Source organism: Genypterus blacodes, unplaced genomic scaffold (assembly GCF_046128005.1).
Source record: "Genypterus blacodes isolate CSIRO-AG114 ecotype Tasmania unplaced genomic scaffold, CSIRO-AGI_Gbla_v1 ptg000156l_1, whole genome shotgun sequence".
NCBI lineage: Eukaryota > Metazoa > Chordata > Actinopteri > Ophidiiformes > Ophidiidae > Genypterus > Genypterus blacodes.
Window position 1 is genome coordinate 3,021,326 of NW_027466957.1, and position 16,460 is coordinate 3,037,785.

A 16,460-nucleotide genomic window follows, 5' to 3' on the forward strand; every position below is an offset into this window, starting at 1 on the left:
AATCATATGAAGTTCAATCAACCTTTGTTGTTGATAACATTCAAATTGTACACAGAAAATGTTTTCACATAAACTGCTTTACACACTAGAGGCCACCTTCAAGAAGCGTTGTCTCAGGAGAGCATCAAAAATCAAGAAAGACTCCTGCAACCCGGCACACAGACTGTTTGCCCTCCTGCCCTCTGGGAGGCGCTACAGGAGTCTCCGCACAAGAACCACCAGGTTCAGGAACCGTTTTCCCCCACAGCTGTTTTCCTGCTGAACTCTGGCCCCCGTCACCCCACTCTTCTTCACAAACATTCACACATACTCACCCAACCTCAACCCTACTCCCTCACACACACACTCACCAACTGGACCAACACAGACATCACTGCACTATCGACTGCACTTTTTATGTTCACTGTTCACTTTCTTTTTGACTGCACATACTGTAAATCAGGGGTGTCCAAAAAAAATGTAATTAGATCGCAGGAAATTCTAAAAATATAATGGAATGTGGCCCGCACATGAAACTTGTGCTTGTCAGTATTGTACTCCTTAGTTTTTTCCTTAGTTAGAGTTACTGTTGAAAAAGTCAGTTTCTCCACAATACAAGGGAAATCAAAGAAAATCTTTACTGCGGGTGACCAAAACTGGCAGAACTAAGGAAACGCAAAATAGCGAGTGCAGATTTGCACAAGATTTGCTCAAGTCTGGTCTGAGGTTAGGTTGCAGGTCTGAAATCTGAATACTGAGGACTGCAAGTGAGAATTTTGGTAATAAATCCCACTTACGCAAGCATATCTTAAGTCTGAACAGTTAACTGTGCAAATGCAGTGCTGTACACAGCAGCGTGAGCTTCTTTTCAGTCTTCTGGCTGAGATCAAGTGAAGTATCTTGGTATCATGGTGGCTCAGTGGCTAGCACTGTTGCCTCACAGCAAGAAGGTCCTGGGCCAGGACAGGCACTTTCTGTGTGGAGCATGTTGTCCTCATTTTTGCATGCTTTTCCTACCCACCATCAGAAACGTGTTTGTTATGTTTTTCCTGTCAGTGCCCTTGACCAAGACACTGGATTAGAATTGGAGTTGGTCCCCAGGCGCACACAGTGGCTGTCAAGTGCTCATGGGTTGAATGCAGAGGATGGATTTCCTCATGTTGTGTATGGCTGTGTATGTTACATTAAAAGAACCTTCATCCTTTATTTGGACTGGATGTCAGAGTGACATGCATGCAAGCTGATGACCAGTAAATATGTAAGTATTTATAACACTAAAAACTATACTAGAAAATATATATCAGACTAACTCACCATGCAGTAGAAGTCCTGAACTCTTGGTTCTGCTGTGAATACGAAAAGCTTCCTCCAGCTCCATCGGAGACGAGATGGTACAAGGGTCTCCTGCACACATGCATATATACACAATATTATTTTTAAATCCTCAAACTCCCACCATCCGCTGTGCAGGAACAATTTCTGTCTGGCAACAGTTTTTTCTTATCAAAACATTAATGAATGAATAAATATAATCTATGAACAACAAACACAATATTTAGAGCAGCTGTAATGGAAGCAAACATAATATTCTTCAGTCTTAACTGTAAATTATGTTTCTATGCCTGACATCTTTAGCCTAACATAATTGGCAACCAGGAAACCATGAAATTATGCTACATTTGGAAAATGCATACTGCTTTTCAACTAGTGGAAGTGATAGTTTTTACACTAAAACAGATAGTGTTAATGCAAATTAACAAAAAGGACAGCTGGATTTGGGCATTTCAACGTGTGAGACAGGAGAATGGGATGTGGGGCAAGAAATTAAGTTTCTGATAAGTTTTTTTGTTCATGTATTTCTAAAGCCAAGAGATATTAAAAGAGTAAAGAGGTACAGGAGGTTCCAGCAGAAAAGACAGATCAGACTGAATAACATCATGAGGCACACCCACCTTCATCATCAATCCATTTGAGCGTGATTGGCTGTTGCTGGGCAACACTGCACATCTTTCTCACCTCCGAATGCAATTCCGCAAATGTTACTGTCGCAGCCAGATCAGTGATCACCATATCCCTGAACACACACACAAGCGCACACGTTTGACACATTGAAATAAGCTTTTGTTTTGCAAGGTTTTTATTATTCTATTCTATTGCAACATTTTGACAAAGAATAGGAAATGTCAATACATGTGCCTGGTTGCAGGAGTAGTGCATGCCAAGCATCTGTGGTACTGATTTGCTATGTAAACATAAAATAACAAGGATTCACTATTAAGACGTGGATGTCAACATGACCCATGCAAGAACATTCTTTTTTAGCCAGTTTGGATGATACACAGTATAAAAATATCACACATCCTGCTATGTGACACCACCATGGCCACACTATATACTGTATATATGTTATATCTGGATATTCAATGATGTGGCATCTCATCTAATTTTTAACCAGCCAAAAAATGACACATCACACTACTGTTCATATCCCTCCATTGTCTTCAAGTTGCTGCCCGCATCAAGTATGACTCCTTGATGCTCAACTATAAACAAGCGTCTAATATGGCAACACTTATCTGAGTCCGCTCATTTAGGTTGAAAATGTTGCAGCACAATCCATTTCTTTTTGGCCAGTTAGTAGCACCATAACAGCAGCAGTTTGTATATAATAATAGGGCACTTCATATATACAGTATATACAGATGTCATCAGTTGTGGCACAGTTGTGTGAAATGGCTTCTTTAATAAATAATATCCAACAAAAACATAGATGTCATCGTGCACAATCAATGAACATAATTGTGAATTTTTAGCCACTTAAAAAAAAGATCAGACTAATGAAACCTCTAGTACTGGGCAACAATTAAAACTTGTAATCGTGATTAATTGCATGATTTGCTGCGATTTATGGCGATTAATTGCATTGTTTAAAAAAAAAAAAAAATTAATTCAAAAGCAGTTTATGGCGCAATGTTATTTGAAAAGTACTGCAATGTGAACAAAAGTGCAATAACATTTGGTTGCAAACACTTATAATACGTTATATTTTATTAGCCTAACCAGATTTGCTATACAACACATTTCTTTTTGCCAGTAAGGGATGCAAGCAATACGTCACCATTAGCATGTGGATGTCATCATGTCCTATCATTGAGTATACGTGTGAATTTATAGCCACTTTAGACGATGACAAGAGAAATGAAAGCACACATCCTGTTTGTATGGCGTGGCATGGTACTTAACAATTCCGTAAAAGGCAGACCTGAATAACTGTATGAAGAGTATGTAACCAAATACTATTTTAAGCATGGGTGCATATGTGTACTGTCAACAACAACCCTCCCTGCTGCAGGATGGATAAGATACTTCAGGTAGCATGCAGTGGAGACACAAACCAACTATAGGAAACACCTAAACATTACTATTGAAAAGAAATACAGCACTACAAAAAACCTGAATGTGTAAATTTGAAGGAGCTTTTTCAACAACTGAGGGGTTTCTAGGTTTGGACTAGTATTTATGATGAGTCTTTATTCAACTCTGACAAGGAGGAGCAGGGACAGCTTGCTTCCCAGCAGGCACTGACCCACACAAGCACCACACACACACAAGTCATTATGTAAGATATATACACAGTGGGGCTGTGCCCAATATCCCACAATAACATAACATTGATCTCATATTGTACCATATTGAATTGCACCAACTTCAAAAATTATTACTATGTATACAATTGAGTACATTTATATTACATCTGGTCAATACTACACTCCTAATGATATTAATATTTTTTTTGTTATTCTTTATCATTATTCTTATATTTTAGAGTGTGTCTGTGGCAATTTGTTTCTCCACACAAAACCAGTCAAATGTATGGTCAGTTTGTTCAAAGAGACACAGATATGATGAACAGGAAAGAGCCTTCCCCAAACTGTTGCCACAAAGCCAGAGGCTCACAAATGTCTGAAATATTGTTGTATACTGTAGCAGTAACATTACCATTCAATTGAACTAAGGAGTGGTGCCCAAAGCTGGTGAAAAACAGCCCCAGGCAGTAGGCATTATGTAGGACCAATAGGTAGTGTCCTCCTGGCATCTACCACACCCAGATTCATCCATCAGACTGCCAAAATAGCATCATTCATCATTACAGAAAACACTTTTACAATGCTCCAGAGTCCACTGGAGGTGTGCTTTACACTGGCATTGCTCAGAGTGATCATAGGATTGAATGCAGCTGCTCAGCCATGAAACCCATTTCATGGAGCACCAGACACACAGTTCTTATGCTGATGTTGCTTCCAGATGCAGTTTTGAACTCTGTAATGACTGATGTTTGTGAGTTTAACATGCTATGCACTTCAGCACTCGGTAGCCCTTATGCTATTTACTGTGTGCATACACTCAAGGGTGCTACATATTGTAGGTAGGCATTGGTCATTTGCAAGAGAAAGAGGATAATCTACATATGCACATGTTGACCTTTGATCCCATTATCAAAATGTATTTCTGTAACGTCTTGTCCAACTGAACTAATTGTCTTGGCTTGTTCCTGCCGTTCTCCTGCATTCATCCAGTGACTTCCAGCTACCGGTTCCCGACAAGTGTGTGATCGGTGAGCCACGTCAGTGTTAGCAACAAGACACTGTTTTACCGTTTTACCCCCTGCTCTAAGCTCTTTGAGTTAGAAAGATGGATCCACCTGCTCGAGGCGAGACAGGGTAGTGAGGTTAGCTGGCTTCTTGCCAGTGCCAGGGCTGATTCCAGGGCCAAGGTCTTATTTCTTACCTATAAGATATTACATGGCCTGGCTCCAGTGTATCTTACTGACCTTATTGCGACTTACATTCCTGCACCGACCTTTGACCCTCAAATGTGCAATTGAAAGCGATGTTAGATTAAAGCAATCACAATAACAGAATGGTAGGAGGCTTAAAAAGTTGCTGCTCATGCTGCTTAAAATCCGCAATTAGTAATTACAAATGAAAAAGACACAAAACAGTGTACAAAGAGTATTCACACAAGGCTCTGTCTGACGCTATTTAGATAAGTTATTGTTAGCTTACAGTTAGAGTAGTGAGATATAGAGGGGTGTACTACAAAGTGAGATTATCAGACTTCAAGCTAAAGTTGGCGCGCTAAACAAACTAACTTTAGCCTGAAGTCTGACTTTTCTGTGTCACAAACCCGCCTCACTTCTAATCACAGTGTGTCGCTGTGGTAACTTATGCTCCACAGCTAGCCTTGTACAGAACAGGTTATATTCCAAGCTTTCGGTTTGAAATATTAAGCACTATGTAGAGCGAGGGTATTTGGAGACCTTTAGAGAACTTTTTTACCAAAGCTACAGATTCTCAGCAGAAGGCATACAGTACTTATGTACACTTCTGTAGCCCTACGTGTTAAATGCCACACATTGAAGCCGTGCGTTCACTGTACCACAATCTGTGTGAATTGCGTTGCGCTTCTTTACAACTGTCATGTTGCTTTGCATTGCATTCGGATTTGCAAGTAATGAAGTTGGAATAAATCTTGATGCGATTAGCTCAGGATTTTAAATGCTGTCAGGTCTCAGTCGGGGAGTCGGGCTGCCCTACTGAGCTACGCGATATTATAACTCAATTTCATTGAGTAAAAAGGTTTATGAACTAACTCATTTACAATTAGCAATTTTCTGCAGCGTTCCTCTCTGGCATTATTTGCAACAGGAGTTTTGCTCTTTGCTGTCATTATAGTTTTGTATTCTTCATATGGCTGAAATATTATTCTCCACTTTTCAAAAGTGAAATATGCAGCAAGTGAACATTCCATATTGCTCTGCTATACGCTCGTGTTTGCAGACACTCCCCCTTCTATGGCAGCACGCACATAGCCTCATTAGGAAACTAAGCAAGTTTGATTACCAGCCTCATGACACTGATTAAGCCTGATGGCAGTACTGGGGCTTTGTCAAGCCAGCAATTGCAAATAAAAGTGAATGACCTTTCATTTCTTGCGAGTGCATACACTGCTGAGCAATTGAAATACCTCTTTCTGAAGGCTCACAGACATTTTAGCAATTGCTGGGGAGAGTACGGCCTTATAACGACAGCCTGTGACAACACTGTTTCAACAGCAAATTTAAGATGGTCAGACTATTACATTATGATCATTTAGCAGACTTACATTACATTACCACCCATTACATAGTCCCCCCTATGTAATGGGTGAGAGTTCGGTGCCTTGCTCAGGGGCTTCTCGGCAGGGACTCAAACTGGCGACCCTCCGGTTCACAAGCAGAAGCTCTACCGACTGAGCTACTGCCTCCCCACCATCCATCCACATATCTACCGATCTGCACTACTTCTGGTTTTATTGTTATCATTCTGCTGCGTAAACAGAAATGATCAGAATGAATGTGCTGAGAGAAAACGTGCATAAGAGTAGAAATCTGCAAATCCACAGCAGATGTGAATGAAACTCTGACAGTGAAAGGAGTCGTTTTGCGGGGTTACAAGACGACAAAATCACATTTACAGCCACAACAGTAGCAACCAAGCTCTGTTTGCTCTATAGGCCTTCATAACCTGTGCGTTACCATGGTGACGTAGACGCATCGTGGGAAACGTAAGTGGTAAGTTTGGAGCAGCTTCATCGTTGACAGCTAAAGAAATGAAGCCTTAAAGAACATTTAGAACTGCAGGCCGGAAAAAAGAAAGTTGGAGATGGAAATGACAGAGGATAAAGGTTTGGTATTATTTATTGAATCTGAATGAATTCGACAGTTGTCTTTCTTGCAACACCATGGCTGTGTTTTTGAACGAATTGAGAGCCAACATGGTAGGATTGCGACATAATTCATAATTCGTAAAGTGTAGTTTTCCTTTTTAACTGACACCCAATGTTTTCTTGCAACATGAAAGTGGTGTTGTACATATTTTAATGAAACACCGAATGTCCAAATTCTTTCAGGCTAATTAGTGTACATTCTAGCTATATTAAATTGCATCTTTGTAGATCATATTTGGACATATAAAGATAAATGGATCACTTGCATATTTGTTGTGTAGTTAATATAAACTCACTGGCCTCTTTTTAGGTCTACCTGTGCAATCTAACTCAATCTAATACAACGGCTCTGCTGCATATTCTACATTTATCCTATTAAGACATTTTCAGTGTTTCAATATAATGCACCCCAACACACCACCATCACCCACTATGGGCTCAGTAATGATACATAACGCAGTATTATCATCTTCCTGACAATGTTAACAAAATATCTTGAACATTATTTGTCAAAATACTTACTTGTGTTCCTTTTTTATTCTTCAGTGTTACAAACAAGTTGCTCTCTTTCTTAGCCTTACCATTTTTGAATATTTTACACTTTTATACATTGATTGTTCATTGCTATTTACTTGTCTATAAATTATTTGGTTTTATTATTTTTATTATAGTGTAAATGTGTTGATTTTATTATTATTATTATTATTTATTATAATTTTGAATACTTGCTTTTTGCTTTCCTTCTCAAATTCACGGTAAATAGACATTTTAAAATAAAGAGATGTGTTGTTAATTAATTTGCCCATCTCCAGTGTGTGTGTACTGTCTGTACTTCATTCAGGTATGAGCAGGGCCGGCCCTGGTCAGTATCATTCAGTGAGCAATGCAGAGGTTTGGCGCTGGTCAAGTTTAGAGTTTTCAGCCTGAAACGTTACGAAAACGGGGCGAAACGTAAACTCATAACGTTTCACCACCATCTGTGTACCAGCCACCACTCCACAGGTGTTTCCCATCGTGCTCAGCCCGCTATCTGCCTGTCTGTCGCATTGTAAGTTAGGTAGATAGGACTTTTCCAAAACTGATTACTTACCCACAGTAGTGTGCCTTAATTTTCACAATCTCCGACACCAAGTCCATTATGGATCCGTTTGACGCTGGCATATGCATTGCAGACACAGTGAAGTACCTCACAAGTAGCCTGGACAAGCTGTCACCTAATCACGTCAGAAAGTAAGTTTTCATGGCCCAGAAAAACGTTTCTTTCAATCCGACCGACAAAAAAACTTATTAAACTACTTGGAAGTTCAGAAATGACGTTTACGCAACCTCAGAAGCTGCTGTAGTAGAGTGACTGCCCCAAAGGCTAAATAGTACCAAGACTTCCGGTATCATACTTCAGAACAAAACAATTCTTAAGGAGACTAAGTATACGGGCTACCGTTGTTTTATTCTGAAATTAAAAAAATACAACTTCTGCTCTTGTCAAAGCTCACTGTAACTACCTTGACGGAATGTCTTTGTCGCTCACTCTACCGGAATCCACCTGTCCCACTGTTTTATTAGGGCGTATGTATGGTATTCTATAGCGAGGTAGTGCTATACTAATGAACAAGTGCGAATTTATGGTCCACATTATGGTGCGATTTATCTCCTACTTTATTGGAAAATGCCTCAAATGAATCCCCGAAATCGATTATTTATTGTTATTTGTCTTGGCAAATGAGCTTTTCTGTGATATTGTATTTTGTTTAATTCAAATTTATTGTCTCCATTGTATTCATTACAATGTTTTGTTGCTTAATAAATATTTGTTATTTTTCCATCGACAGGACACATACTGGTGAAGTGAAACTAATACCATTCGCACAAGGGAGTCTAGATCTCCTTGAGCCACAATAACCTAGCCCTGGGTTCAAGGCGCCACCTGCTGGATAATGAACGAATAACTAAAATAACAGATTCCATAATATAGTACAAAATATGGGCTATCTCCTAAGTTTTAAAATGAATACAGTTTTTCAAGAATATATTGTGTGACTTTACCTTACAATTCTATACATAATGTTTATCAATATAAGTGCTTTACTTGACACATGCTTATAAAGTACAGTATAATGCAGTAAGAAATATAGATGCTGGGGACTGAACTCGTAATGTCTGATGTTGATATGAAAAACTAAGCAATTCAACTGCAGGGCAGTAGCATATATCAGGCTGTGGCTTCAGGGCCCTTAGGCCGATGTCCAGTGGGCAATTTGGCAATCCAACTCCACTGTACTGTAACTGTTCCAGAGTAATTTCCCTCGGGATAAGGAACTTTTATCTTATCCATTATTTTATTAACTACACTACTCAAAAGGGAACACTTAATCATCACAGTATAACCAAGTCAGTTTGAAGCAGTAATATTCTAGCTTGCCTATATAACTCTATATAACTCTATATAACTCTTTATTAACACATCACAGAAACACATTCAAGCTCACAATTGTTCTAGACACATTCAACTGTGGTTGGAGGGTGGACCAAACATATCCAAGAACGGTCCAGAAAGTTATTTCCACTAAACATCTTTGTATTGAACATCCTAAATCCTACTTTTACAGGTCAGATGATGATTTAGAATTTTAAAAAATCTCTTTGTTGTGGGTGACACGTACGGTATATACATAATATACGGTATATAAATACGGTATATAATAGCCCATAAGCGTGAAGAAAAAATTGTTTGCAAAAACAAAAAATCTATCCCATGGTAGTTGTTCATACTGTTCATACTGTACAAGAATGTCTGGCTTCCTCTGAAGTTAGAAGAAACTGTGATATATCCAAGTATAATGACCATTGCAGACATCACTTTGAATAATGTGAGAGGATTCATGTATATTATTGCATCTTTCCATTCTCTTCAGCTCCATCAGGACAAGACTATTCAGTTGGCCCAGAATGCAGCTGCACACGTCCTGAGCAAAACTAGGAAAAGGGATCATATTTCTCCAATTTTAGCTTCACTGCACTGGCTTCAAGTAAAATCTAGAATAGAATTTAATGTCCTCCTGCTCACCTTTATAGCGCTTAATGGCCAGGCTCCATCTTACCTTAAAGAGCTAATAGTACCATATTACCCCCCTATAACACTGCGCTCTCAGAATGCAGGCTTACTTGTGGTTTCGTAGTTTCTCCAAAAGTAGAAAAGGAGGAAGAGCCTTCAGTTTTCAGGCTCCTGTCTCCCCGACTCGGACCAGGGGGCAGAAACCCTCTGTGGGTTTAAGAGTAGGTTTAAAACTTTCCTTTTTGATAAAGCTTACATTTGGGGCCAGCCAGGCCTGCCTTGGACCGTTTTCTGTGTTCTCTCGTCTCACAGGTTGCTGTGGAAGCCTGTCCTGTAGAGATGAAGACCTGCCTATTAGTATTAATATCATTAGCCATATTAATTTATATTTAATATTATTTCACTTATTTTTATTCTTTTTCATTGTTGCTGTGCCTCTATTTGCTTTCTTCTCTTTTTCCTTGCCACTGTTGCCAAGTGCTTTCTCATGGGGGAATGTTGGGCTTCTTTGAATACTCTGTATGTAAAGTGCCTTGACATAATGTGTGTTGTGATTTTAAGTTGGATTGAATAGAATTGATGACATCAGTTGAAAACTTAATATCTCATATATGGTAGCAGAAAAATTCAACCAAATCAGCACTAACACAGCACTAACAGTGGTACTGGTTTGGTTAAAATCAGACGACTTGCCTGAGCTTGACCTCAGGGTGACTTTTACTACAACTGTTTTTTGAAAATCAAGGAAACACAGAAGATCCTTTTTTTCAGCATAGATGCAGCAATAACACATGGCACTATTTATTTCATGACTCAAGAATGTGGCTGAGCCCATTTCACTCAGATGCTGACGATACAGATGACTGTAAATATGTAATATTCTGTATATACGTGTGTATATACCAGAGTCAACAACTGCCGAAAACAAATTCCTTGTCTGCAAGATCATACTTGGCCAATAAATGTTTTCTGATTCTGACAACAATGTGGAGAAAACTTTAAAAAATAATGTGTAATATTTGTCATTTTCTTGATTTCTTTTTGCTATTTAATAACTTTGCACATAAAAACCACCATTATATCAACATTTGGAATAACAATGTACTTAACCCATGTACAGTACAATGGAAGAGAACATTTCACATTTAAACACAAAATACTGATACATTTCAGGTACAGTATGGTGTCTTTACACAGAGCACACAGAGCAGTTCTGCAGCTTGTTTGTGACCTCCCTCTTCAGTCCAAGGACTACATGCCAATAGGAATCATTAGCAAAGTCCTTTGCCTACAAGGAAAGACAGACAGATTAGCTTGTGTTGATGCTCTTAACCCCTTCTTGCAATTAGGTGAAAGGTTACTGTCCCAGTGGAAAAATATTGTAAACAGAGTTTTAACCAGGATATAACCAAAACCCATGACCTGTGACCTGTGACTGAGACAGCTTTCTCACAAGGGGCAGAATGCTCCAGAATGCTTTAACAATCCTGTGATTGTGCCCTGCACAGGTTCAGGCCTCCCTGTGCCAGATGCAGCAGAACAACCCCATAACATAACTGAGCCTCCAAAGCTTCACTTTTCTTTCTGTGAACATGTCTGATGTGACATATCTAAAAGTTCTGATTTTGTTTATTCTGTCCAATGAACATTCTCCAAGCATTGTGGTTTGTCAACATGGATCCCAACAGAACTGAGGGATGTGAGACTGAGGGATAAGCTAGCTACAGATGCAATCGAAATTATTCAACACCATAAATCTGCAAGCCATTCTGGTAATATGAATAAAACTTAATGAAATCATATCAAGTAAAGGGTTAAACAAAGTTTATTAATAACCATTCAAGTGATTTAGATTTAGTTTGAATAAACATTCAAGTGATTATCACCAATAATCTATCTGAACACAATGTCGCAAACATATTCCATATGGAACATCTTGTTCTTAATTATCCCTCCTTTTTAACAGAACCTCATCATCCTCAGCTCTGTAACAGTGCTTACATCTTGCTTATGCTCCAGTGTCTCTAACAAGCTCCTGCAGTGGTGTCCATCTTCTCTGTGGATCCAGGACCTACGTCTTCTGTGCTCTCTCTTCCACATAGAGCTGCATCTGTTAAAGAAGGGTAACGTGATGATGATCAGGGTCAAGAAAAAACACAGAATCAATAACAGCAAATATAGATCATTAATTTGTACACTCACAGACCACTATATTAGGAACAGGATACTAGTACCATGAAAGATCAAGCTGTCCCGTGTTTCTTATAAAGTGGGAGATGAGCGTTTATACAAGGCTACTCATGAGGCTGAATGTTATTCAAAGCGTTGTAGGTTAAAGTGTAAGCACTCAGCTGCTTTCTACCATCTTATCACCACCATTTTTCATTTTAGTTACCAACTTATTTGTGAGCTGTGGAGAAAATGTTGAATGAAATTTTAAAAGGATAAAAATAAAAGATAAGATAACACTTTATTCATCCCGAGAGACATTGCTGAAAAGGTAACTTGTCAGAAGTGGGATTCGAACCCCGCGACCTGCGCCTTAGACCGCTCGGCCATACTGACTTAGGAACGATGGAGAGCCAATGCCCATAAAGGCGTCCATGCTTTCCTTGTGTGTGTTCCATGTGACTGTGATCAATATACTCACTTTAACTATGTCCAGTGTCATAGTCTTGAGCGGGATCAGCCTCGGCTCCTGCATCTGTGCCTCTTGCTCATCAGCCACGATCCATGGAAAATCCTACAGAGGGGAAATTCATGAACATCAAACTAAACCATTAGCAGTGGTTCTTCATCTGTTGGATGTTGGGCTCCAAGTGTAAAAAACTTCACCTTGATGACTTGAACTTTCTCCATGTTGCGAGTAGCAGCCTCTTTGGTATGTACGAGTACAGAAAACGAACATCCTAGAACAGAAGGATTCAACAGATCAGAGAAACAAAATGAACACGTATTTGTTGTTCTTCCTCGTCATGTCCAGTGTTGTGGGTTTGCAGGGTGATTATCTGTGTTCTATTACCTGGTGGGTTATTACTTAAAACAGCATCACACACACTGATCTTTAGGATGAACGCCCTCAGCAGCTGCTCCACGTGTGAGAGTAATGTGTCAGAGCTGTAAACAAAGCACACACATCTGTATTACAATATGAGCAAATCAGTAAAACACAAGAGTTGGGAATTACAAGACATCTGCTGCTTTCCTGAGGTGAATACATTTATGAAATGAAAATATGTTGGCAAATGTTTTCTCAACTTTCATCTTGTCATTGTCAAGATTACAATCATTATTAAAAACTCCACAACTTTTCTAGGATGATTACTGCCGTAGAACCCTTGGGCCTAAGATTTGTTTGACTTCCATCTTGATGTGGAGATGCATTTGTGTCTTTCATACATCATGGATGCTGCTGGAGTCCATTGAAACCCTGTGTGTCATTATCTGAAGGGTCCCTGGGGTGTGTGTCACATAAAATAGAAGGCTAGCATTTTAATGGTGTACTCTAAGATATGTTTTCAACTTTTAATTGAATTTTTTGGAGAGCATCTTTGTCCTTCAGATTTTGTACAGAACTACATAATTGTTAAAAATGTAAAAACCTGATGGACAGCAGAGGAGGCTGAGAAATCTCAAAAACAAATCTCTCTATTGGATGATGCTCTTTGTCCATGATGACCACCACCACCTTCTCTGCATCGTTCTGGGAGAGAAATGGAAGAATTCAGGAATGTCTTAGCAGGTGAGAGGTGACACGGATTTATAAATTCATCTTTGGAAAATGTTCTGACCTTCTCAATGAGGGGCTTCACACAGTGAAGAGTATCTTGGATATACTGATTCAGCTCTGGGTGACATGACATCTGGAAAAGGAATCCACCAAAAACAGAACATCAGAATTACAGATATTAGCAGAAACTAAGAATAAAGGTTAATTTTAAAGTAGGATAATGGTTCAGTCATCATTACTCTGAAGTTATGCAATACATACTTTCATTCAATACACATTTTGTCATGATGGGGTGTGAGATCTGAGAGTCATTTCCCTCCATAAGACAACCCTGAGTAAACCTGTGTGCTTCCAAATCAGTATCACAGATCATTTGTGGATGTTGTGTGTGACTGTAAGCTTCTTGACCTGTACAGGCACGTTGTATTTCTTTCTCTTCTGGAATATTCCTGAAGGGTAAACATCACGGACATAGAGGATGAGATGAATAGCAACTTCCAGAAACTCGCACAGGATGTCAGACACCACTGGAGAAAAATCAAAAGTCAAATTAACAATGTCAATACAATCCATTAGATGTGGAATCAGTCAAATCCAACTCACTTTGTATTTCAGACCATTTAATGATAAAGTTCTTATTAACACGTCTACATTTGACAGGTTTAGGTCAAAGGGCTACAAACACTTAACAATCACTGTGGGTTCGGCGGATACGTCACATCAGTAGCAGAGTAGCACAGTAACAACCGACAACATAACCGCTACAGCGCTACAGAACTGTTTGGATTAATTAGAGAGCAGCTAAGCTACCGCTAACAATTACACAACATGTCGTGAGTCCCATTACCATACCTTGTCCAAAGTTGAGGTCTTGTCTTGTTAGCGTTGCCATGACTAATAGCTTCTGTATCTAAAAGCTAAGCTAGCAAAACATAATCACTTAACGTGACTGTTTGTTTAGAAATAGCTCATTCGTCCATTTGTGATGACGTCAGTTTTCTTCTTTTTGTTTCATGGCATGCTCCTTCTTTGACTTAGAAGTTGCATTCCGCCCCCTAGTGTGCCAGAGTGTGCAGTCATGTTACTCACACTTCATCACATCTACTATTATGTGCAGATAATACATATACACTATATACTATATGCAGTATACATATAGTATATAAACATCAAGATATATGAGCTACTTATTGACACTAAACAGTGAGGAGGATGCTGCACAGGCTACGTAGCATCATGAACAATCACTCCCACCCTCTCCACCAGGTGCTAGCATCATACAAAAGCATCTTCAGTAACAAACTCATTCCTCCCAGGTGTACTACTGAAGGCCACAGGAAATTCTTCCTTCCTGTGGCCATTCGGACTAATAATAGATCTACCTCGGGTCGGGGGATGGACAGTGGGACATAGGGATCTGAGGTCTTTGCCCCCCAGGGGCCCCCCAGTTTCATTATCACTTTATAGCATATTGCACAACTCGTCGCTGTATATCACATATACCACACATGTATGCTGTACAAGTTGTATATACTGTAAATACTCTTACTTCTTTTCTCCCAAACTGAAAAGAGGGTGCGTCTTTAGACGAGAGTTAAACATTTATAGGGAGCCTGCCTCGAGTGCAGGCAAAGAAGCGCAATGCAAAAATGCTTAGGCCTGCCTGCTGAGATCTTAAGGGTCGCGTGGGAAAAAGGTCAGAAAGATACACTGGAGCTAGGCCATGTAGTATCTTATAGGTAAGAAGTAAGACCTTAAAATCAGCCCCGGCACAGACAGGAAGCCAATGTAGAATGAGTGATGTGATTAAATCTATGCGTTTTAGTCAGAAGTTGCTGCAGTGTTTGAACAAGCTGCAGTTTTTCAGAGCTGAGTAGCTCAAGCCAGAAAAGGGGACATTACAGTAGTCCAGTCTGGAAGAAACATGAATTGGGGTCTCAGCATCTGCCTTGTTAAGGAACAGTCTAACTCTGGCGATATTTCAGATATGAAAGTATTCAACCTTTGTAATGGTGCATTGGCTAACATACATTCCAACACAGGTCTTTCAACCCCTGCTATAGAAATGTGATGCAATGTTATGCTGTGAGCCGTTTACTGACACATTATTGCACCTTATTGAGGGGTTTGACTGATATGAGCCTTCAATGATTGACAGAAAAATTGTAAACTGCGTCATGTTAACCTCTTTTAAACAAAACTCTTGAAACACACATACAGACATACATATATTATAAATCTGTACAGACCGTTCATCTGTATGTAACGGGAAAACAACTCAAACCTGACCCATGACAGAGTTAGCTTCAGGTTTTACATGGAGTTAAAAGGTGTTTCTCGGTATAAACGCTGTTGTTTCATGTTGTAGAAACTGACATTTGAGAACTCCCTCTTCAAGCAGGAGAGAGTATCAAGTTATCCCGATTCCAAAAAACACAACCGGATATTTTTGGGTTGCTTTCAAAATAAAATGTAATACTCGCACTCCCGAAATTGTGCTTGAGGAGATTGGACGTTAATTTCTGATAGTTGTCTCTAGTATGATATATATATCATTTAAGGATACATTAGGAAATCCTTTTGTTAAATCTGTTGTATGTTGTTGTATTGGACTGCTTTTTTTTAAATACATTTTTGCTTCTTGTTCCTTTGGTACATTAAACACCTTAAACCGCCTCATCGGTCACTTGAACTTCAGCCTTTTGGCTTTGAAAGCATTAATTACTCAGTCAGACACATGAACTTGAACTTTTAATTCAGCTCCACATTTTCTGTTCACCCTATTGCAGCTTACATTTCATGTTCCCTGTCATTGGGTGAAAGACGGCTCGTCACAAACTAACCTTTATTTTGGAAAGACACTTATCGAACCGGAATCGTTGGTTTGATGGTGCTAGGCAGCATCACAGAAGTACAATGCCTCTGCTGAAG

At 39.3% G+C, this 16,460-nt stretch overlaps 2 protein-coding genes across 3 annotated transcripts in view; both read right to left on the reverse strand.

The window, feature by feature from the left end:
* The window catches only part of prkcz (protein kinase C, zeta), a 70,097-nt gene extending 62,006 nt beyond the window's left edge, over nucleotides 1-8,091 (reverse strand). Inside the window, exons 1-3 of the mRNA XM_076167117.1 lie at nucleotides 7,838-8,091; nucleotides 1,932-2,053; nucleotides 1,294-1,383 (exon numbers count right to left, since the gene is read on the reverse strand). Of these exons, the coding sequence (XP_076023232.1) occupies nucleotides 1,294-1,383; nucleotides 1,932-2,053; nucleotides 7,838-7,914 (289 nt within the window). The 5' untranslated portion in view covers nucleotides 7,915-8,091. The remainder of the gene's footprint in view (nucleotides 1-1,293; nucleotides 1,384-1,931; nucleotides 2,054-7,837) is intronic.
* A 2,465-nt stretch (nucleotides 8,092-10,556) lies between these two features.
* On the reverse strand, nucleotides 10,557-14,538 carry mad2l2 (mitotic arrest deficient 2 like 2). 2 transcript variants are annotated; one of them, XR_012965149.1, is made up of 9 exons: nucleotides 14,382-14,538; nucleotides 13,938-14,056; nucleotides 13,591-13,662; nucleotides 13,402-13,502; nucleotides 12,822-12,916; nucleotides 12,635-12,708; nucleotides 12,450-12,542; nucleotides 11,801-11,909; nucleotides 10,557-11,087 (listed from the first exon to the last, which is right to left on the reverse strand). XR_012965149.1 is itself a non-coding variant. In XM_076167239.1 (8 exons), the coding sequence occupies exons 1-8, from the start codon at nucleotides 14,419-14,421 to the stop codon at nucleotides 11,871-11,873; spliced, it is 633 nt and encodes a 210-aa protein (XP_076023354.1). In that variant the 5' UTR covers nucleotides 14,422-14,538; the 3' UTR covers nucleotides 11,096-11,870. The 2 variants fall into 2 exon arrangements, 1 of the variants encoding a protein (XP_076023354.1); XM_076167239.1 differs by lacking the exon at nucleotides 10,557-11,087 and having other exon boundaries at nucleotides 11,096-11,909.
* Between the last annotated feature and the right edge of the window lie 1,922 nt (nucleotides 14,539-16,460).

What these genes read in the sequence shown, in the direction of transcription:
- mad2l2 (XM_076167239.1), bottom strand. Translation starts at nt 14,421, where the DNA reads ATGGCAACGCTAACAAGACAAGACCTCAACTTTGGACAAG. An exon ending in AGACCTCAACTTTGGACAAG is followed by an intron (nt 14,057 to 14,381) that starts GTATGGTAATGG and finishes ATTTTTCTCCAG; the next exon opens with TGGTGTCTGACATCCTGTGC. An exon ending in TGAAGCCCCTCATTGAGAAG is followed by an intron (nt 13,503 to 13,590) that starts GTCAGAACATTT and finishes TTTCTCTCCCAG; the next exon opens with AACGATGCAGAGAAGGTGGT.